At 45.7% G+C, this 22313-nt stretch overlaps 1 protein-coding gene across 1 annotated transcript in view; it reads left to right on the top strand.

Annotated features, from left to right (window-relative positions):
- FBLN1 (fibulin 1) overlaps positions 1-22313 on the top strand; it is a 326336-nt gene that overhangs the window by 161393 nt on the left and 142630 nt on the right. The window contains exon 14 of the mRNA XM_029597486.1: positions 112-243. Coding sequence (XP_029453346.1) covers positions 112-243 — 132 coding nt within the window. The remainder of the gene's footprint in view (positions 1-111; positions 244-22313) is intronic.

The following is a 22313-nucleotide window of genomic DNA, read 5'->3' as shown; positions in this document are numbered from 1 at the left end:
GTGTTGCTCCCAACCCCCAGTTTATAAATACTAGCATTAATCAGGATAGGAATGTTTGTAAATGAATAAATACACTAGTAGCTTCTTATCCCTTTGTGTATTACTTTGCAGATATTGATGAATGTACTTTACCCACGGGAGGACACATCTGTTCCTATCGTTGCAACAATGTTCCAGGAAGCTTTCAGTGTACTTGCCCTGCTACTGGTTACACACTGGCACCCAATGGAAGAAACTGCCAAGGTAAACTATTCTGGTTTACAGTTTAGATCTAGGACATATTAATAACTTTTAGATACTGATGGGAACTACATTGTCCAGTAAACAGTCATTACTCAACTGAGGGTACTGAGTCACTTACTCAATTACTTAATCTGTGACTTGTGGGATAAATGAAGTTTCTTGAAATATACTCTGTAGCTTTTTGTTAGATATGGAAATTGCTATATAGGGTTTGGAGTTAGAGCAAAATGTTATTTTAGGGCAGTTTTGTTTCTAAAGTTCTACCATTTTAGGTAACCTTTAGATTGGGTTCTGGTTTTTGCCTATGTCAGAGCCAAAATAATTGAGCTGCATAATTTTAAAAAAAAAGTATTAATCTAGAATGACTGAAAATCATTTTACCTGTTCTGATACTTTCTAGAGTCCTACAAACACCTGTGGTCAAGAGCTATCACAAATAAAAGTGAGGGCAGGATAAATAGCTGAAAACTTACTTCAGAAAACTTAAGCTATTAAGAGCAGTTACCTGGGCTACATTGTTCAGCTGTTTAGGTTACAGCCACATTTCATTTCCTTGTCCTTTGTGTAGAGAATAGCTAGCAAGGGGGCATATAGGTAGGACTGGCATTAGGCACACTGGGACCCAGGGTAGAAACTTAAGGAGTGGGCCCAGTCAGTGTCTGGTGTCCTGAAGCTCTATCTCAATGACATCCTTCAGCTTTGTGAAAGTAGTCCTTTGTGGTGCTGGGGTCCTGGGCAATTGCCTTTTTTGCCTCCCTGTAAAGCTAGCTCTGCCCATATGTCCACATTTTAAAAGCCCTGCACAAGCCCTGCTCCTTAATTGGAGCAAACTGGGAGGGAACTGGGGAAGGCCTACTCGCGTTGCTTGTTAAAATCCCCCCCGCCGCACATGTTCGTCTGGAATTTAAAATCCGGCATGCATGTGCACGCGGGGAACGTATTTTATAACATGCATGCGCCAATGTCCACATGTTATAAAATAGCTACATCCATGTGTGCGCCCCGGGAACCGGTACTGTCAGAAGTGAGTTCCTATTTAAATCCAAAAAGTTCTGTATTCTGTCTTAATGTATTACATTTTTTTTTGGACAACAAAAGTAAAGTGACTTGCCTAAAGTCGCAAGTGAAAGAAGTATACATTGAACCCTGCTTTCCTTGGTTCTCAGCCCACTACTCTAACCAATGTAATTTTAACACCTGCAGTTTTGATGCAATACATGAATTTTGTTTATTCTCTACCAATAACTGTAATGTCATTGCATGGTGACATATCAAACAAGCATTACAACTATAGAAACCTTCATAAGCAAGGTCATTTTGCATTGTTAGTTTATAATAAATACCTTGCACTAATATATTGTCTTTTAACACAGTTCTAGAAGAAGCAATTGAAGATGTGTTAGGTTGCAATTTCTTTAAGACTGGATCTCTAAATGAAATATTCAAATTGTTTTTCCTTATAATCAGAATGTTCCTATTCTGTCTGCAAAATCCAGTAGTAAAGCTACATTTCTGAAAGTACTGGAAATTTTTCACATTTGCATCATCTTTGTTTATCTATCATTACTATTTTATCGCCATTAATAGCATTGGTTCTGTCTTATGTTGATGTAAGGGAGCAATTTTCAAAACCTGTGCAGGAAGGTTCAAAGTCCATAAGTACATTTTCCCACCAATTTTTGCACTAGTTCTCAAAGGGGAAACTATTTTCTCTTTGAAAGTTGTCCAAGGAAAAAGTAGTTGGCAGAGATTTGCAGTAACTTCCCATCCGGATACTTTTTCTGGCCAAAATAAAGCACATAGTTTTGAAAATGCAAAGCTATATTGTTTGTTGCCTCCCCCAGCCTAAGCCCTCCCCAGGAATGCCTCCACAGCAATGCAGGTCAAAGTATGTGCAACTGGGAAGCTTTTATCCACATTCAGATTAGGCAATTTTCAAAAAGTCCTTTTGTCCAGCTAAATAGCCATTCACATGGCTAAACAGCTTTTGAAAATCGCCCACCCAGTGCTCTCAAGTTTATAACTGTGCTGCAGAAATCAATTTCACAATTCATTTATATTACTTTTTTTTCCTAAAAGTCTCTGCTAAATACATTTTCTAAATACAGAGCAACCGGCCTAGACGTATTCCCTTTTCTGAGCTGTAGAAAATATGAACTAGTTTCTAAAAAGGAATTTATAGGTGTTTCGATTTTGAAATTCCTTACTCTGGGCTGTTTTATCTTTATCGACACGAGTCCTAACCACAAACTTTTACTGAAATAAACAGAAAGGATGTTCTCTAGAATATTCTTTTCGTACTTTATTCATTTTCTTCCTTTATATTTTTTGCTTCCCTGGTGTTTGTATTTAGTTTTGAGCTTTCTTTGAATGAACTATGATGAATTGTAGATGAAATGCAATATCTTTTGGTTTGAAAAGGAGTTGACCTCTTGAAGAAGATGAATTCCCTTGAGGAAGAGGCAGTGAAATGCTTTGGGCTGCTAGAGATGCACTTCTTTTGTAATGGATTACATTTAAATTAAACATGTTTTATTCAGTTTCTCCTTCCTCTACTTTCTTTGTGACTGTTGCTGAACTGGTTTTTGTGTTTGAAAGGATTTTCTTTCATATACTGTTTATCTCATGGAGCCTTTCATATGTTGTCTGTTCTAGAGTTTTAAAATAGTATGCAAGTATGATACTATTCAGATGGCATTAAAAACAAGCTGCCTCCAATGGAGATTAGAATGCCTACAATTTATTTTTCAATATACAGTATTGGGACATTTTTTTTTAAATTGGGGCCATTCCTGAGGTCTGATCGCTGGTAGGGCAGCAGCTGCAGCTCAGTGTTAAGGAGCCAGCTGCAAACTGAATCAGCATCAGCTCTGCTTTCATGCCCTGCCCCTCCATGGCATGAAAACGCACAGGGAAGGGGCTGTTGCCGGTTTGAGAGTGGAGCTGATGCCTACTTAGTCTTTAGCTAGCTGAACGTTCAGCTGAAGCCATGGCCCTCCCAGTGACCTGGCCTTGGAAATAGCTCAACTAGAAAAATAAAAAAATGTTCCATGGGGCAGGGTGGTGGCGAGAGGTGGAGAGAAACTGGTGACTGAGGGAAAAGAGAAAGAGGGACAGATTTTATTATAATTGAAAACTGGTCACTCTTTTGGTGGGGAAAGGTCGAGAAAGAGTTTTGTTTCTTAATAGCTGGCTGGGAGAAGAAGGGAGAGAGAGAGAGAGAGGGCAGGAGAGGGATTTTATTGAGCAACTTTATTTAGAAAATAATATAACTAAATTAGCTAGAACATAAGATATGCCATATTGGGTTAGATCAAGGGTCCATCCAGCCCAGCAACCTGTGGCCAACAATGGCCAATCCAAGTCACAAGAATTTGGCAAGTATCCCAACATTAAATAGATCCCAAGCTACTATTCCTTATTGATTAATAGCAGTTCATGGATTTCTCATCTAGGAACTTGTCCAAACCTTTTTTAAACCCAGTTATACTAAATGCCATAACTACATCCTTTGGCAATAAATTCCAGAGCTTGACTATGCATTGAGTGAAAGAATTTTCTCCAATTTGTTTTAAATGAGCTACTGCTAACTTTATAGACTGCCCCCTAGTCCTTCTATTATCTGAGAGCAAATAACTGATTTACATTAACTTGTTCAAGTCCTTTCATGATTTTGTAGAGCTCTATCATATCCCCCTTCAGTCATCTCTTCTCCGATTTGAACAGTCCTAACCTCTATCATGCATACCACTTAGTTAATTATTTATTGTATATTCTACTCTGTTAATTGTATGTTTTTAATGTTCCTTGTATATTCTACACTGTTAATTGTATGTTTTTTAATGTTCCTTATATAATTATATGATAATTGTAAAGCCTGTTGCTCAGTTCTGTTCTCTGTAAACCGACGAGATGTTCCCAACGTTCGTCGGTATATAAAAGCTATTAAATAAATAAATAACCTCTTTAGCCTTTCCTCATAGGGGAGCTGTTCCATGCTTCTTATCATTTTGGTCGCCGTTCTCTGCACTTTCTCCAGTGCAACTATATCTTTTTTGAGATGCGGTGACCAGAATTGCACACAGTATTCAGGGTGCGGTCTCAACCATGGAACGATACAGAGGCATTATGACATCCACTATTTTGTTTGCCATTCCCTTCCTAATAATTCCTAATGTTCTGTTTTATTTTTTGACTGCCACAGCACACAGCTGATGACTTCAATGTATTGTCCACTAAGACGCCTAGATCTCTTTCCTGGGTGGCAACTCGTAAGTTGGAACATAGCATCGTGTAGCTACAGCAAGGGTTATTTTTCCCTATATGCGCATCACCTTGCATTTTCCACATTAAATTTCTTATGTCATTTTGAAGCCTAATCTTCATCTCACAAGGTGGTCCTGCAATTATCACAATCCGCTTGATATTTAAATTCTCTGCATAATTTTGTGTCATCCGCAAATTTGATCACCTCACTCATTGTACCACTTTCCAGATCATTTATAAATATATTAAAAAGCACCAGTCCAAGTACAGATCCCTGAGGCACTCCACTGTTTACCTTTGTCCACTGTGAAAACAGATCATTTAATCCTACTCACTGTTTCCTCTCTTTTGACCAGTTTGCAATTCACAAAAGGAAATCGCCTCCTATCCCATGACTTTTTAGTTTTCTTAGAAGCGTCTCATGAGGGGCTTTGTTGAACGCCTTCTGAAAATCCAAATATACCACATCTACCAGTTCATCTTTGTCCACATGTTTATTCACCCCTTCAAAAAAATGTAGATTTGTGAGGCAAGACTTCCCGTGGGTAAATCCATGCTGGCTGTGTCCCATTAAGTCATGTTTTGTGATTTTATTCTTTATAAATGTTTCCACGATTTTTCCCAGTACTGAAGTCAGGCTCACCATCTATAGTTTTCTGGATCACCTCTGGAGCCCTTTTTAAATATCAGGGTTGTTATGGAAGTCTCTGTTTAGTGGACCCTTGGGCCGACCTGCAAGAGACTGGGATAAGGTGTTCTAATGTCTCTCAATATGAGCAGATCGGGAGGCGGATATCTGGGGACGTAGACGATGCTCTTCACCCTGGAAGCTGGTGCTCCCCCGGGGCAGGCAGGCAGGCAGACACTGTAACAGGCAGGCAGGCACTGTAGAACACCTCGGGGCCTGGAGCAACTAGGGACCACGGTGGAACCTGGTTGCAAGGCCCCAAGTAAGAGCAGACGCTGGGGTTAATTCCCCCACGGCATCTGACGTCCTCGAAGAGGGCAGAGTGTTGCGCGGCGGGAAGCGGGCTATTTCAGCCCCCTTCCTGGGCTCACACGCGTCTAGAGAAAGGGCGTTCCCGCGGAGGCCTCCGCGGAAACGCCGTCAACATCTGCGCCGCCGAGGCCCAGGAAGGGAAGGTAAGGCCCCGGTTGCAACCAGGACCGTAACAGGGGTTACATTGGTCACCTTCCAGTCTTCAGGTACAATGGATGATTTTAATGATAGGTTACAAATTAATTGTAATAGGACTGAAATTTCATTTTTGAGTTCTCTCAGAACCTTGGGGTGTGTACCATCCAATCCAGGTGATTTACTATTCTTTCAGTTTGTCAATTTGGCCTACTACCTCTTCCAGGTTCTCCGTGATTTGGTTCAGTTCATTTGAATAGTCACCCTTGAAAACTGTGTCTTGAATGGGTATCTCCTTAACATCCTGTTCAGTAAACACCGAAGCAAAGAATTTGTTTAGTCTTTCCGCGATGGCCTTATCTTTAACCCATCAATCATAGAAACATAGAAATGAAACATAGAAACGTAGAAATGACGGTAGAAGAAGACCAAACGGCCCATCCAGTCTGCCCAGCAAGCTTTCACAGTTATTTTTCTCATACTTACCTGTTACTTTGACCGCTGAGGTCAGGGCCCTTATTGGTAACTTTTTTGGTTCTAATTACCTTCCATCCTGTTGCGGTCCCGGTCGCGACCGGGGCCTTACCTTCTCTTCTCCCCCGGTCCTGGCGGCGCAAACATCGACGGCGTCCCCGTGGAGGCCGCCGCGGGAACGCCCTTCCCCTAGGCGCGCTCGGGAGGGGCACTGAAATAGCCCGCTTCCAGCCGCGCGATGCTCCGCCCCTTCTGCTGACGTCAGACGCCGGGGGGGATTTAACCCCGGTGTCTGCACTCACTCAGGGCCTTGCAACCAGATCCCTCCTTGGTCCCTAGTTGCTCCAGGCCCCGAGGTGTGCTCAGTGTTTGCCTGCCTGCCTGCTAGAGCCTGCCTGGTTGCTACCAAACTCGCTTGTCTGCTACAGAGAGCCTGCCTGCCTGCTACCGAGCCTGCCTGCTTGCTACAGTGGCCGGGGGGGGGGGGGGGCTCCGGTCACTGCCACAGTTCCTGCCTGGTTCCAGTTCCGAGTCTTGCCACAGTTCCTGCCTGGTTCCAGTTCCGAGTCTTGCCACAGTTCCTGCCTAAGTCCGGATCCCTGCCTGCCTGCTCCAGTTCCAGCTTCCGTGATCTCCTAAGCCCCAGCGGCCGGACTCTTACAGGCCCCTCCCGGGGGAGTACCGGCTTCCAGGGTGAAGTTCATGTCTTGCTCCTGCCTGGCATCCGCCTCCCGACCTGTCACTCAATAGAGACTATAGTCCATCTCTCTCCAGTCTCCCACAAGTCGGCCCAAGGGTCAACTAAACAGTTTACTCACAACAGATTGCAAGGCCATGGACTCGGCGGATGTGTCGGGCCTTCGGGCCATCCCAGGAATGGCCCAACGCCTGCAGCAATTACAGCAATTCTTTGATGGGTTGGTAGCTATGGTGGAACAACTAGCTGTCCAGCTAGATAAGATATCCTCGAATCCTCTGTCCACCGATGGGTTGGCTCCCGAGGAACAAGCTATCTCGACAACACAGTTACCTGCACCTTCCCGTTATGCTGGAGATACGAAGACCTGCTGTGGGTTCTTGAACCAGTGTTTTCCACGGTTCACTCTGTTGCCCCGGCAGTTCCCCACTGACTCTGTGAAGGTGGCCTACATTCTTTCCCTGCTCGATGGAAAGGCCCTATTGTGGGTCTCCCCGCTTTGGGAACATCACGATCCTTTGCTCAAGGATTTCCAGCAGTTCATCTCGAGCTTCTGGCAGGCGTTCGACGAACCGGCTCGTTTGACTACTGCTACGACAGTACTGCTCCAGTTACGCCAGGGGGCCTGCTCCCTGGCAGACTATGCTATGGATTTCTGTACTCTTGCCCAGGATGTCGGTTGGCCCGATGGCAGCCTAAAGGCCATTTTCCTAGAAGGACTATCTGGGCGTATCAAGAACGAGATTGCTGCCCGTGACCTTCCGGAGGACCTCAATGCTCTGATAGACATGGCCAGCTGCATCAACCGTCGTCTCCAGCAGAGGGCTAGAGAGCAATGACCTGCCCGAAGTAATCCTCCATTGGTCTCCGCATACTCCGAGTCATCGTCCTCTCCTATGGTTGAGTGTCTGGAGGTTGCCTCTGCAGAACCTACGTGGTTGGGACGTTCCCCACTCTCCGCAGAGGAGAGACAATGTCGCTGCACACAGGGCTTGTGCCTCTACTGTGGCCAGCAAGGTCATTTCCTGGCCAACTGCCGGGAGCGTTTAAAAAGACACGAGAGCCTAGGAGGTCGTGAGGAGCTCCTCCTGGGTTGTGCCTCAGTCCCTCAATGCACCGTGCCTATTACGTTGGAGTTTCTGGGAGGGTCTCTGGAAACCCTCGCCTTCCTGGACTCCGCTGTGAATTACTTCTGTTCAAGGTACGCTCCTTCCGGGACACATCAAGATGTCCATGACACCCATTACTGTCCACACCGGGGCGATCCACTCGGAGGAGATTGCCTTCTTGGTCTTGGAGAAGGTAGTCCACCCCGTGGTGCTAGGGTTGCCGTGGCTCCAAAAGCATTCACCCACGATCCAGTGGGATACCCTGCGAATCACCCAGTGGAGTCCATCTTGCCATTCCAATTGCTTGAAGATGCCCAAGGATCCCGCTTCCATGTCTTGTTCCATTTCCAATCTGGTTCCCGCTTCAGAGCCCTGCCATGATCCCAGTCTGGTCTCTGCTTCTGTCACCATGAAGAAAGAACTATCACGACAATCTTCCCAGGTTTGCCCAGGTAAAACCGGGCCTCCCTGGAGGGGGCCTAAGAGGGGAGGTACTGTTGCGGTCCCAGTCGCGACCGGGGCCTTACCTTCTCTTCTCCCCCGGTCCCGGCAGCGCAAACATCGACGGCGTCCCCACGGAGGCTGCCGCGGGAACGCCCTTTCTCTAGGCGCGCGCGGGAGGGGCACTGAAATAGCCCGCTTCCCGCCGCGCGACACTCCGCCCCTTCTGCTGACGTCAGATGCCGGGGGGATTTAACCCCGGTGTCTGCACTCACTCAGGGCCTTGCAACCAGATCCCTCCTTGGTCCCTAGTTGCTCTGGGCCCCGAGGTGTGCTCAGTGTTTGCCTGACTGGCTGCTACAGAGCCTGCCTGCTTGCTACCGAACTCGCTTGCCTGCTACAGAGAGCCTGCCTGCCTGCTACCGAGCCTGCCTGCTTGCTACAGTGGACGGGCCCCTACGGGCTCCTCCCGGGGGGGGCTCCGGTCTCTGCCACAGTTCCTGCCTGGTTCCAGTTCCGAGTCTTGCCACAGTTCCTGCCTGGTTCCAGCTCCAGCCCGCTGCAGTTCTGCCTGAGTCTGGATCCCTGCCTGCCTGCCTGCTCCAGTTCCAGCTTCTGTGATCTCCTAAGCCCCAGCGGCTAGACTCCTATGGGCCCCTCCCGGGGGAGTACCGGCTTCCAGGGTGAAGTTCACGTCTTGCTCCTGCCTGGCATCCGCCTCCCGACCTGTCACTCAATAGAGACTATAGTCCATCTCTCTCCAGTCTCCCACAGGTCGGCCCAAGGGTCAACTAAACAGTTTACTCACAACACACCCCTGCCATTGATATAGAGAGCAGTCCTGGAGCTGCATAAAAGTGAAGAATCAAGCCTAATTGATTAGGGGTAGTAGCCGCCGCAATAAGCAAGCTACTCCCACGCTTGTTTACCCAGCCTGTGCAATTTAGTCCTTGTTGGTAGTTGTCTGAATGTAAATCCTCTTATCTTCATTCCCCCCTGCTGTTGAAGCAGTGAGCTGCGCTATATATGTATTCAAAGTGAAGTATCAGGCTTAATTGTTTTGGGGTAGTAACCGCTGCAACAAGCAAGCTACACCCACGCTTATTTGTGAATGCAAATCCTTTGTCCCACATTTCCTCTTGCCATTGAAGCATACAGCAGTGTTGGAGTTGCATTAACCATGTGTATGTTTATTGAATAAGGGTATTAATCACCAGGTAATAGCCGTCATTCCCACAAGCCACCCCCATGCCTCTTCTCTTCATTCACATCCTCAAAACTTTATGGATCCACAATGTTTATCCCATGCCCCTTTGAAATCTTTCAGTTTTAGTCTTCACCACTTCCTCTGGAAGGGCGTTCCAGGCATCCACCACCCTCTCCGTGAAGATCATCTAACGATTCAATCGACTCCCTCATAGGCTTTCTGCTTCAGATATATTTTTTAAAGTTTTTATTAGTTTTTGCCTCTATGGTCAACTTCTTTTCAGATTCTCTCTTAGCCTGTCTTATCAATGTCTTACAATTAATTTGCCAATGCTTGTGCTTTATCCTATTTTCTTCTGATGGATCCTTCTTCCAATTTTTGAATAAATATCTTTTGGCTAAAATAGCCTCTTTCACCTCACTTTTTAACCATGCTGGCTATCATTTGGCCTTCCTTCCACCTTTCATAATGTGTAGAATACATCTGGGCTGCGCTTCTAAGATGGTATTTTTTAACAATATCTACGCCTGTTGCGCACTCTTAACCTTTGTAGCTGCACCTTTCAGTTTTTTTTGTTTCTTGGGGTTTTTTTTACTATTTTTCTCCTTTTATCAAATTTCCCTTTCTGAAAGTTTAGAGCTGGAGCCATGGATTTACTTGCCTGTCCCCCTTCCAGTCATTAATTCAAATTTGATCATATTCAGGCCTATCCTGTAAAGTGCGGCCGCGTTTACCCTGCTCCTAAGCCGCTTCTAACTCACGTTCCGGCCGCGTTAGCCCTTCCTGCGATCCCGAATCCCCTTTAACCTACTCCTACCGCGTCCTAAATTCCCCGGGTAACCCCTTCCGCCCGCGGCATGTATATTGCATGCAAACGAGCGAATTAGCTCGATATTGCATGCAAACGAGCCAATTAGCTATTCCCCTAGCATCCCGTAACCCGCGCCCCGACTAACGCTACCTTTCCCTGCCGTTTTGTCGCGCGTTTAACCTGCAAACTTACCGCCTACCCTGACCCAGGCGGTAGAGGCATGGGTAAGGGTAGGTGGCAAGCTTTCCCCCAGCCCCCGCTCACCTGCCCCGGCCGCGATCATGGGTGCCGGTCTCCGTGGCAGCCCCAGTCCTCTCCCCTGCTCCCGAAGCCCCCGAAGTCCTCTCCCCTCCTCCTTCGGGAGGAGGGGAGAGGACTGGGGCTGCCACGGAGACCGCTTTCCCCGTGCAAGTAAGTTGTTTCGCCGCTTGTCTCTTCTCCCCCCGGGGGGAGAAGAGACAAGCGGCGAAACTGAGCAGCGAAGCCCGAACCCGACCCGGCGAATCCCGGACCCGACCCGGACCCCCAACCCCCAACCCGGACCCGACCTGACCGCTGTCAGTCTGTTCTCCCTCCTCCCGGAGCAAGGCTGCTTTTCGCGCCCTGCTCCGGGAGGGAGGAGAAGAGATGACAGCGGCCAAACTAAAAAAAAAAACAAAAGCTTGTCTCTTCTCCCCCCTCCCGGAGGGAGGGGGGGAGAAGAGACAAGCAGCGAAACTGAACGACGAAACTGAGCGGTGAAGCTAAAAAAAAAAAAAGAAAAGCAATTTTTTTTTTTTCAAAATTGACAATTTTGGTTTTTTTTCCAAAAGCGACTTACTTTTGGGATCTGTCAAGATCCCAAAAGTAAGTCGCTTTCAGACGCCTGCACAACTTACTTTTTTGCAGCCATCATCAGTGACACGACCTGGCTCCGTAGCTCCTCCCGACAAGATGGCCGCCTGCATGGGGAAAGCGCGCAATTGGCCGCTCAAGACGTGACGTCACGATGTCACGTCTTGAGCGGCCAATTGCGCGCTTTCCCCATGCAGGCGGCCATCTTTGTCTTCGGGAGGAGCTACGGGAGGCAGATCGTGTTCCTGCTCAGGGCTGCTGGCTACAAAACAGTAAGTTTTGCCGCTGAAAAGTTTTTTGCCGGTGTCCGGGCTGGGGGAAAGCTTCGCCGTTGTCAGTGTCCCCCCTCCTCCCGGAGCAGGGCGGAAAATCCGCCCTGCTCCGGGAGGAGGGGGGACACTGACAAGTCGTTTCGCCGCTGTCTTCGCCGTTGCTTCGTCGCTGTCAGTGTCCCCCCTCCTCCCAGAGCAAGGCGGCTTTTCGCGCCCTGCTCCGAGAGGAGGGGGGACACTGACAAGTCGTTTCGCCGTTGCTTCTGCGCTGTCGCCGCCGTTGCTTCCTGGTATCTGTCATTTCAAATGACATTTGAAATGACAGATACCAGCGTGGCGTGAAGCCTTAGGCCCGCGCACCCAGTATCCTGTATAGGCGCTCTATCCAGTATCCTGGGTTGCGCGGACCTAAGGCTTTTCGGACGCGGCTTACATTTACATACAATTAGGCTTCAGGATCGAGCGGTAGGTGAGCTGCACTGTGCGGGCGGTAACCGCGGGTGCCGTAGGCACTAACGCAGCTCTTCCTACCGCTCGGTACTGGATAGGCCTGAATATGATTACTATTGCCAAGCGGCCTTACCACTTGTTACCTCTCTCACCAAATACTGCAATACCTAGAGAATTAGATCTAAAATTACCTCCCTCTCATCAGTTCCTGAACCAATTGCTCCATAATACTGTCATTTATTCCATCCAGGAACTTTATCTCTCTTGCATGTCTTGATGTTACACTTACCCAGTCAATATTGGGGTAATTGAAATCTCCCATTATTACTGCACTAACAATTTGGTTAGCTTCCCTAATTTATCTTAGCGTTTCACTGTACGTTTCATTATTTTGGCCACGTGGATGGTAGTATTCTCCTATCACTAAACGTTTTTGCAACACACAAGGGATTTCTACCCATAAAGATTTGATTGTGCATTTAGACACTTGCTGGATCTTTATCCTATTGGACTGAGTGCCATTTCAGACATAAAGTGCCATCCCGTCATCAAGTTGTTCCTCTCTTATCAGTGCAATATAATTTGTGCCCCGGTATAGCACTATCCCACTGGTCATCCTCTTTCCACCTTATCTCTGAAATGCCAATTAAGTCTATGTCATCATTCACTGCTATACATTCTAATTCTCCTATCCTACTTCTTAGACTTCTGGCATTAGCATACAAACATTTCAAAGTGTGTTTTTTGTTTGTATTAACATTCTGCTTTTCATTTGACAGGGATAAATTGAAATATTTTAGCTCAAGTGATTCTTTATTTATTAGCACATGGACTACTTTTCTTATTATTGGAACCTCTCTGTTGGGATGCCCTAACTCTAATGCTTTATTAGTATCCTTTGAAAAATACTCCCTCCAAACCATGTACTGCTGAGCAATTGTCTGCTTTCCCTTTTGATTTAGTTTAAAAACTGCTCTATCTCCTTTTTAAAGGTTAGCGCCAGTAGCCTGGTTCCATCCTGCTTAAGGTGGAGACCATCCCTTCTGAAAAGACTCCCCCTTCCCGAAAAGGTTCCCCAGTTCCTTACAAACTTGGCTTGTTCTTCCTTTCACAGTTGTCTCAGCCATGCATTGAGACTCCGGAGCTCTGCCTGTCTCTAGGGACCTAACAGAGAATGCTACCCTGGAGGATCTGGATTTCAGCTTTCTACCTAAGAGCCTAAATTTGACTTCCAAGACCTCCCTCCCAAATTTTCCTATGTTGTTGGTGCCCACATATACCATGACAGCCGGCTCCTCCCCAGCACTGTCTAAAATCCTATCTAGGTGGCCCGTGAGTTCCACCATCTTTGCACCAGGTAGGCATGTTACCTGGCAATCCTCATGCCCTTTAGTCACCTAGCTGCCTGCATTCCTAATAATCGATTCACCAGTAATGACGGCCGAAGTAACCCTTCCTTCCTGGTCATTAGCTCTGGGAGATATCCTCAGTGTGAGAGGACAATGCATGACCTGTTGAGAAGGTCCTTGCTACAGGATCATATCCTGCTGCCCTAGTTTGATGCTTTCCAACCAGGAGACCTTCCTCCTCCAAGGCAGCACCAGGGCTGCCAGACTTGAGTTTGGACGACTACTATGTCCCTGAAGGTTTCATATATATACCTCTCTGTCTCTGGCCTCTAGAGATTGGACTTGTTTTCTGAGAGCCAGGAGCCCTTTGCACTGGGAGCACACATACAACCTCTCACCGGCAGGTAAAAAATCATACATGTGACACTTAATGCAAAAGACTGGAAGGCCCCCCTCTTGCTGCTGGACTGCTGCCTTCATCTTAATTTTGTTCAAATCCTAGTTAAGTTTAGGTTGCTATGGGAGAAGGAATGCGTACAATTAGGGTCCTTTAAACGTAATACAAACACACAAACTCCTGAATGCAATGAAAACAGGGTATTCAGACAAATAATGAAAGCAGGTATTCAAATATATCTGTTGTGATTGTCGGTCACAGACGGCTGTGATCGCTCTGCCTCACCTCTCTTCTACCCTTTTCCTCCTCCCTGGGAAGGATGGCTGCCTCCGATGCTGATTGCCAAAACTCTCGACATCTCCAACACAGCATAGGCGTCCCCGCCCACCATGCTTTTTCCTGTGGCCTCCTAGGCGCGCACGCGCACACCACCTATGCTTTTGAATACGTCATGGCGGGAACCTCGGGGCCGTCCCCACCGCATGATGTCAGTACCGCCGGGTATTTAAACCTCCGCTCCGCTATAGCCCAACGAGTTAGCAAGGATTTCGGTTTTGCTACTCTGACCGCTTCTAAGTTGCTCGCTTGGATTCCTCTCTCCCCTCCGGGGTAATTCGCTCCTACGGAAGCTCTGGGTACTCGCTCCTCGGGGGCCTCTCGCTTTTATCTGCCCTTCGAGGTTCAACTACCTAACCTAGGACACCTGCTCCTCGGGGGTCCTAGCTACTTTCTTCCAGGATCCTTCGGCGCTCCTAGGTACTTGCTCCTCGAGGGCCTAGCCTGCTCAGGGAATCCTGCACCTCGGACCTCGGGACCCTCTCTCCATTTTTCTACCAAGGAAGTTACCAACACTGCCACTCTGTGAGTATCGCTACGCTCCAGCTCTCCTTATTCCACCCTTCAGGTTCGGCTTATCCCACGCTGCGGAACACTACCCACCCTTGCTACATCTGGGTGAGACCATCATCTATAAAGACTGTCTGAGCTTACTGTGATATCGCTGGCCTACAGTACTATCCCTTCCTTGAAGCAAGATTCTACTGAAATCATCTGTACAATAAAGCTTTCTTCTCTCAGTGTCTGCTTACTAGAGTCTAGCCCAGAGCTTTCCAAACTTTTCATGTTGGTGACACACTTTTTAGACAAACATAATTTCGGGACACAGTAATTCAGTCTACTAGCAAACCAGAGGTTAAAGGTTAAACGAACGAAATGTATTTCGACAATGTATGTATGTTTCCTTAAATATATACATAATAAAATGTTTCACGACACAACCTATCTTGTGAAAACCTTTCATTTATATTAAAAATATATAATATTCCAAGATTAATGTTATTGTTATAATTTATGAATAACAATAATAAAACAAAGTTATTGTGTTATTCAATTTACCTCTTTAATGAGATATATGAGCTTGATGGGATGAACACAGCTTTTGAATATTTGGTGTTAATAAAGTCCAAAGGGTCTTCTGCGTAATTTTAAAAAGCTGGCCAGTTTCACACTATAAAATTGATAGCCTCATTCAACTAATTATATATGGCTATGAGAGAGTGAAGTCTGGAATTTATAGGAAGGGACAGAATGTCAATATAAATCCTGCACCTCCAGTTCTATAACTCTGTGCATCCACTGAAATTCCCCCAAACAATGGAGCTTGAATGTTTCCCTTACAGCTCATCATACTGAAAGATATTTTCAAATGCTGGTGTCACCTCACAGTAACAGCAGCACAAACACCTTCCACTGCCAGGCACATTGTGAACTAAAATAAAACCTCGTAAAAAAGACACTCAAAATATATACTGCAATCCCATTGTAACATAACAGTAATAACACCAAGGACTCAAACAACAATAACCCTACCTGTGAAAAAGCAAGGGTAAATATTACACTGGGTCCTAGAATACCAATATACCACCTACTGAGGAAACAAAACAAACCAGATTGCTATAGATCCCTATGCTAGCAGAATCTCTCATAATGGTCACACACACAGAGCAGAGACAGACCCTCACCAAATACAGAATACAAAATAAAGGAGCACAAATTAGACAAAAACTGAAATGGAAACCCCAAGAAGCCAGACTCTGTGTATTAACAATGGAAAAATAGAACCACCATTCCTCATAAAACAAATAAAATCAAGAAACAAAGCATCAGTTATAATAGTAAAACCATACTAATAAAAGAATATTTTAAAACTACTGATAAATAGAATTTCTATTAATTAAAATCATACATTTTTTACAATTTCCCAAACACCAATAAAATATTTCAAAACAGCTCATATATCAAATAACACCCAATAATTAAAACTAATAAGGATTTTAAAAAGCCCCTGCTGTCCATACGTGGGAGCTCTTGATTTCCAGTCACCCTGATATTGTCCAGGATTAGGAGGTTATCCTCTCTCACACAGACTCACATGTCCATTCTCTCTCACACATACACTGTCACATACATACACATTCATGCTTTTATACCCACCATAACCTCTCGCTCTCACAGACACTGACACACTCTCAGGCTCTAAGACACTCTCTCCCCCTCCACACACACCCCCCCCACACAAACTCTTACTCCCCTGGATTTTCTCATACACACTCTCTCTGGCTCCCTCACGTACACACAAACACACACACCCAGGCAAGCTTCCAGTCATTCTCACACACTGAAACTGACCCCCAGGCAGGCTCCCATTCATTTTCACACCACTCCCTCACCATCCCCCAGGAATGCACACATTCATTCTCACACACACACAGACCCCCAGGCAGGCACCAATTCATTCTCACACACACACATATACTACACACTGGCCAGCACCTATTCTCACAAATGCAAACCCCAGGAAGACACCCATACATTCTCATACACAGACACACCCTCAGGCAGGCACCCATGCATTCACACACATACACCCCTAGGCAGACTCCCATTCATACACATGCACACTAAAGGCAGACCCCCTCTCTTTCTTTTGCCAGCAACCTCAGAGCCTCTCTCATTCCTCTGCTGCCACTGTCACTGATGCCGCATGGCTATTGGGGAGGCGCTGATTGCTGCTATTGGCACTGAAGCCCATTCTACTGCCTCCTCTGTGCAAGCCCCGTGGGTTTCCACTTCCTCCATGTTGATCTCGTACATTGTGAGATCCGCATAGAGAAAGTGCTACTCTTGCACATTACCTTTGCTGTCTGAACTTAGTTTTCTAATCGGTTGGTCACAGGCTTTTTTGTTCCACCTCCCCTTTCTTATTTTTTTGCCAATTCCTTTCATATTGTCTTTTTTTCTATTTCTTTTCTCTCCATCTGTCTTCTTCCCTCAAACATTGTCAGGTTCTCATTCTCATATGCTTTCTCTCTCTCTCTCTCTCTCTCACACACACACACACAGGCTCTCACTCTCACATGCTCTCTCTCATACAATCATTCATACAGTCTCTCTCTTGCAAATGCTGTCTGACTCTCACACACCCAGGCTCTCTCTCACTCCCTCATGCTGTCTTGCTCAAGCACAGGCTCTCACTATCACATGCTGTCTCTCGCACACACATACAGGTTCTCACATGCTGTCTCTGCAAACATTCAGGTCCTCACTCCCACACCCAATCTCTCAACGCACCTCATACACGCAACCCAATCTCTCAACGCACCTCATACACGCAACCCAATCTCTCAACACACCTCATACACGCAATCCAATCTCTCAACGCACCTCATACATGCACCCACTCTACGGGCCCTCAGCCTCTCTCTTACCTCTGGGCCTCCTCTTCACGGGTCGCTGCAGGACAGGCTCTGCAGCGGCCCTGATCTTTTCGGACCGATCCGCGGTGGGGGCCTTCTCCTCTTCTCACACGCTGTAACGACGCTGCTCCTCTTCTGCACGCGGCTGATGCTCCTCCCCCTTTCTGCCCGTGCGGCTCCGGCAACATTTTCTTCCGGGGCCGCATGGGCAGGAAGGAGGGTGGAGCATCTGCACGTTTCGACGTGACCTTGTTCTTCAGGCCGTGGTGAGGTGAGCTCCACCACGGCCATGCCGATCTTCCTGCTGTGTGTCCGCGGCACACAGCACAGCGATTCTTTACTGCTCAGCCGCCAGTGGGATGAGGTCCACCGGCGGCCGCATTGGCTCCCACTTGCCCAGGGGTCAGGAACCTTTTTGGCTGAGAGAGCCATAAACGCCACATATTTTAAAATGTAATTCCATGAGAGCCATACAATATGTTTAAAACTAAGTACAAGTAAATGTGTGCATTTTATGTAAGATCACACTTTTAAAGTACAATAAGTCTCTGAAAATATTACACCAGGCCTTAAGACACCAACACATCTCCTATTAGGAAAACGGACCAAGTCAGGCTGCTATAGAGTCCTACACAGAAACTACACGCCAGCAGAAAACCTCACCTGAATCATGTGCTGTCCCTCACCTAACATAGAATAAAGAGACCAAAACGCATAACAAGAAGCATGCAGAAAAAACTGAATTGGAAACTGCAACAAGCCAGAGTCTCTGTATGCAGTGTAACAAAGGAAAAAAGAAACATCACCCATCCTTATAAAACAAATCAAGAAATATAAAATCATCAGCAGTAAAACTGTACTAACAAAAAGAACATATTTCGAAACAGCTGATGAGTGGAATATCCAATAATTAAAAACTCATATAAAACATTTCCAGATACCAACAAAATATTTCAAAATAGCAGACATAAAGACCCAGTAATGAAAAATAATAAGGATACAAACATTTTTTTGCTCTGCATACCTGGGAACGTTTGATATCCAGGTCTCCTGAGATTGTTCTGAATTAGCAGGAGGAGGGGTGGTTTGCTTGGAACTTTCTCCTCTCTCAGTCACATACCAGCGCTCTCTCTCACACTGGCTCTCAATGACACACCTATACACACATGCTCTCAGTCACTCACATATACACATGTTTTTTCTCTCTCACTTATATAGGCTCTTAATTACACATTTACACACATGCTGTCTATCTTTTCACGCTTACACACACACACAGGCTTTCAATCACATAAATACATGCTGTCTTTTTCTCTCACACACAGACTCTCATTCACATGCTTACAAACATGTCCTCTCTTTCTCTCATTTACACACAGGCTCTCAATCACATACTCACATGCTCCCTCACCTAAATCAGCTCTCAATCACACACAGACACACATGGTCTCTATCTCTCATTTACACACAGGCTCTCAATCACATACTCACATGCTCCCTCACCTAAATCAGCTCTCAATCACACACAGACACACATGATCTCTCTCTTACTTATACACACAGGCTCTTAATCATACATACACATGATTTCTCTCACACACAAAGGATTTCAATCATACACACATACTCTTTCACACAAACAGGTTTTCAATCACAAACTTACACATACAGGTTCCAAATGGTAAACTTACATTCATGCTCTCTCTCTCACTCACAGGCAGGCTCTCAATCACAGACATACGATCTTTCACATGTACAGGCTCTCAATCATTCACATACATGCAATCTCTCACTCTCTCATACACACACACAGGGCCCCGCGGCCCGGAAGAGGAAGTGGAGAGTATCGGGTGAGTGCGCGGCAAGAAGAGGCCACGCTAGTGCGCTCGGCATCGGCCCGAAGAAAAGAAGACTGCAGCGCGGCTCGGAGGAAAATGAAGAGCTTCAACCGCGGCCGATGGGACTCCGCCTCCGCGAGGGCTGAAAATGAAGAGGTTAGCGTTGGGAGGAGGCTGCTGCTGCCGCGCGTTCCCGGAGTTGGGGTGGGGGAGAGAGAGAGTGAATGAGCGAGCCGCTCATTCACTCTGTTTGCAATTCTTGAGGACCAGGCCTGCCTCTACTGTAGTTAATAAGCCATGAACTCTTGCATTATAACAATTTGGAAAATCTAGCAGCATTCTTGATTTCATAGATAGGAATTTCACAAGTAGATGTAGAGAATTTGTGCCTTTATTTACCATAAAACTTTAGGTAGGCCTTGTTTGTAAGATTGTGTCCATTTCTGGTCCCCACGTTATATATGTTACAGGACTGGAAAAAAGCTAAATGGAAAGTCACAAGAATGATGAAGGAATTACAAGATATAAGTTATAAGACTGTTTAAGTACGTCATTTTGTTATTTTTACTGGGAAAAGAGGTTACTAGGAAATGAGGTATAAAAGCTCTGTAGCGGAAGGGGCTCAGTCTATATGTGCATCAAGTCTTTTGTAGTTTAATACAGGGAAAGATCATGGTTGTTTCGAAGAAAAGGATCTGCAAAAATGTTACATCTTTTTTTGTAACATTATGGTCTGTCATAATTTAACAAAGCCAGTGGTTCAAGCATTATCCTAACAAGCTCAGTTTAAAACCTCTGTGGCCAGTACATATTGCTTGCACAGAAGGGATTTATATGCCAGAAAAAGCTGAACTGATCTTTTGGATTGGCTGCGTCTTCTTTTTCCAGGCATAAATTTCTTTCACTATTTAGGGGAGAGGGGGGCACTACATTCAAGCCAGGAAATTTTGAATCAGATTGTTAAAATGTTCCATTTATTTCATTGAACTTGTATCTGGAAAAAAAAAATCCTTTTAGAGGAGTCTGGCATGCCACCTGTTTACAGTAAGTGTCTTCTAGACCAGACTTGGTACAGAGTTTAGTGGTTTTCATTGCAAAACAGTTTGAAAACTGCCTGAAATACTTGATAGCTCTACATGGCAACATGAGGATTTATAATCTGTAAAGCAGATAAATCATCTGCAAAGGAATTTAATTTTAAAAATACATTGAAGAGGCATTTTGTACCATAGCTGAAAATATTTGTACCCCTTTTCGTTCCATTTTCATCATCGTCATCAAGTGCCATCTTTGATACAAAGGTTCGCAGCTAAGGCAAGACGATTCTGCCAGTGCTCAGTTTCCCCCATTGCTTCATCTGTTTCCAGACCGTGACCAGTTTTTGATGCCTTCACTCAGGCCATTCTGTGCTTGCCTCTATGGCTTTTGCCCTCTAATATTAGATTAGGTAATTTGCCATCACAGCTTTTAAATGCATGATCATCAAATCTTATTTTCCTTTAGACTAGGTCTTCTTATTTATTTAAATTTAGCTCATGCCTTTTCATTGGTAGCTCAAGGCAAGTTACATTCAGGTACAGCAGCTATTTTCCCTGTCCCCAGAGGGCTCACAATCTGAGGGCCTGATATACTAAGGCTTTTCTACCATTCTTTGTCTATGGGAAGAATGCTTAGTAAATGAGGCCTTAAGTTTGTAACTGTGGCAGTAAAGGGTGAAGTGACTTACCCAAGGTCACAAGGAGTGTTAGCTAGATTTCAGTGCTTTGGTTTTCTGGCTGCTGCTTTAACCACTAGCCTGCTCCTCCACACCTCTTCTGTCCGGGTTCTTCCACTATCCATCATCTCATGCACACTTTCATATAAGGTCATGTCCTTCTAGCTGATTTTTAGAATTCTTATATAATACTACATTTCAAACACTTGTATTTTCCTTATATTTGCTTATTGTAAACCAATGTTTACTTTTTTGTTCCATAGTTGTGCAAATTCTGTAGCCATTGAAGTAAGTTCCAGGCAGGGCTTGCCTCTGTATTATAAGTGGTAGAATCTGTTTTTAAATAAGTTAGCACAGTCACAAAGCCTTATGGGATCCATCTAACTTGCAGAATTGGTGCATCTTTTCTTGGTTTACCTTCCAGGGCCGGTGCAAGAGTATTAGATATGCTAGTTAAACCTCCAGGCTTGCCACCTCCCCCTTACCTACTGGTAACATCACTCTCTCTTTTTTGTAGGGTTGCTAACTGTCTTCAGATTTCAGGACAAGTTGATCCCAGTCCTGGTTTAACCCCACAGCTTGCATGAACTTCTTATCCTGATTTTCTTGGGAAATGCAACAGGGATACCAGACCTACAAAATCCATGCATGTAATGGGCGTAAAACCGTTGCTGGCTCAACCTATCCTGAAAAAAATGGAGCTAGTTGGCCACCCTACTTTCTTGACCATGCCACATCTTCCTCCTTTCCCCTCTATTTGCCCCCCTGCCCACAGTTTTCAGCATACTTTGTCTTTCTCCCCCTACTCAGCATTTCTCTCTTCTCCCTTTTCTATTTCCCCTCTTTCCCCTTCATCCCTTGCCCAGCACAATACCACCACCCCAATCTCTTTACTCCTTTTCTACACTGCCCAGAATCCTCTCTCTCTCCACCTCTATTCACCCAACATCTACTTTCTCTTTCTTGCCACACTTGCACAGCACCCACCCAACATTCTTTCCAACTCCCCCACCCACCTAGCATCCTCTCTCTTCACCAGCATGCTCTCTTTTTAACTCCCTCACACCTACTCAACATCCATTTCTGCTTCCCTCCCCCCCACCACCCCCCCAATGTCAGCTCTGGGCCTCCAGTTCTCTTCAGCCACTTCAGTTGCCCTGGGCCGTCTCCTCTCTTTGGCCCCTGGTGGAATGAGCTTTGCTAGTGGCCCTGGGCTGCCTCCTATTTTCAGTGACAAGCTCAGTCAGCTGGACCAGAATCATTTCCTCTTTGCCCAGTATGAGCTCCACCAGCCTCCTTTTGCCGGAAATGCAAGCATTTT

The sequence above is a fragment of the Rhinatrema bivittatum genome, chromosome 4 (assembly GCF_901001135.1).
Source record: "Rhinatrema bivittatum chromosome 4, aRhiBiv1.1, whole genome shotgun sequence".
NCBI lineage: Eukaryota > Metazoa > Chordata > Amphibia > Gymnophiona > Rhinatrematidae > Rhinatrema > Rhinatrema bivittatum.
Note: the sequence above shows the minus strand (reverse complement) of the source record. Positions and strands in the feature narration are given on the sequence as shown.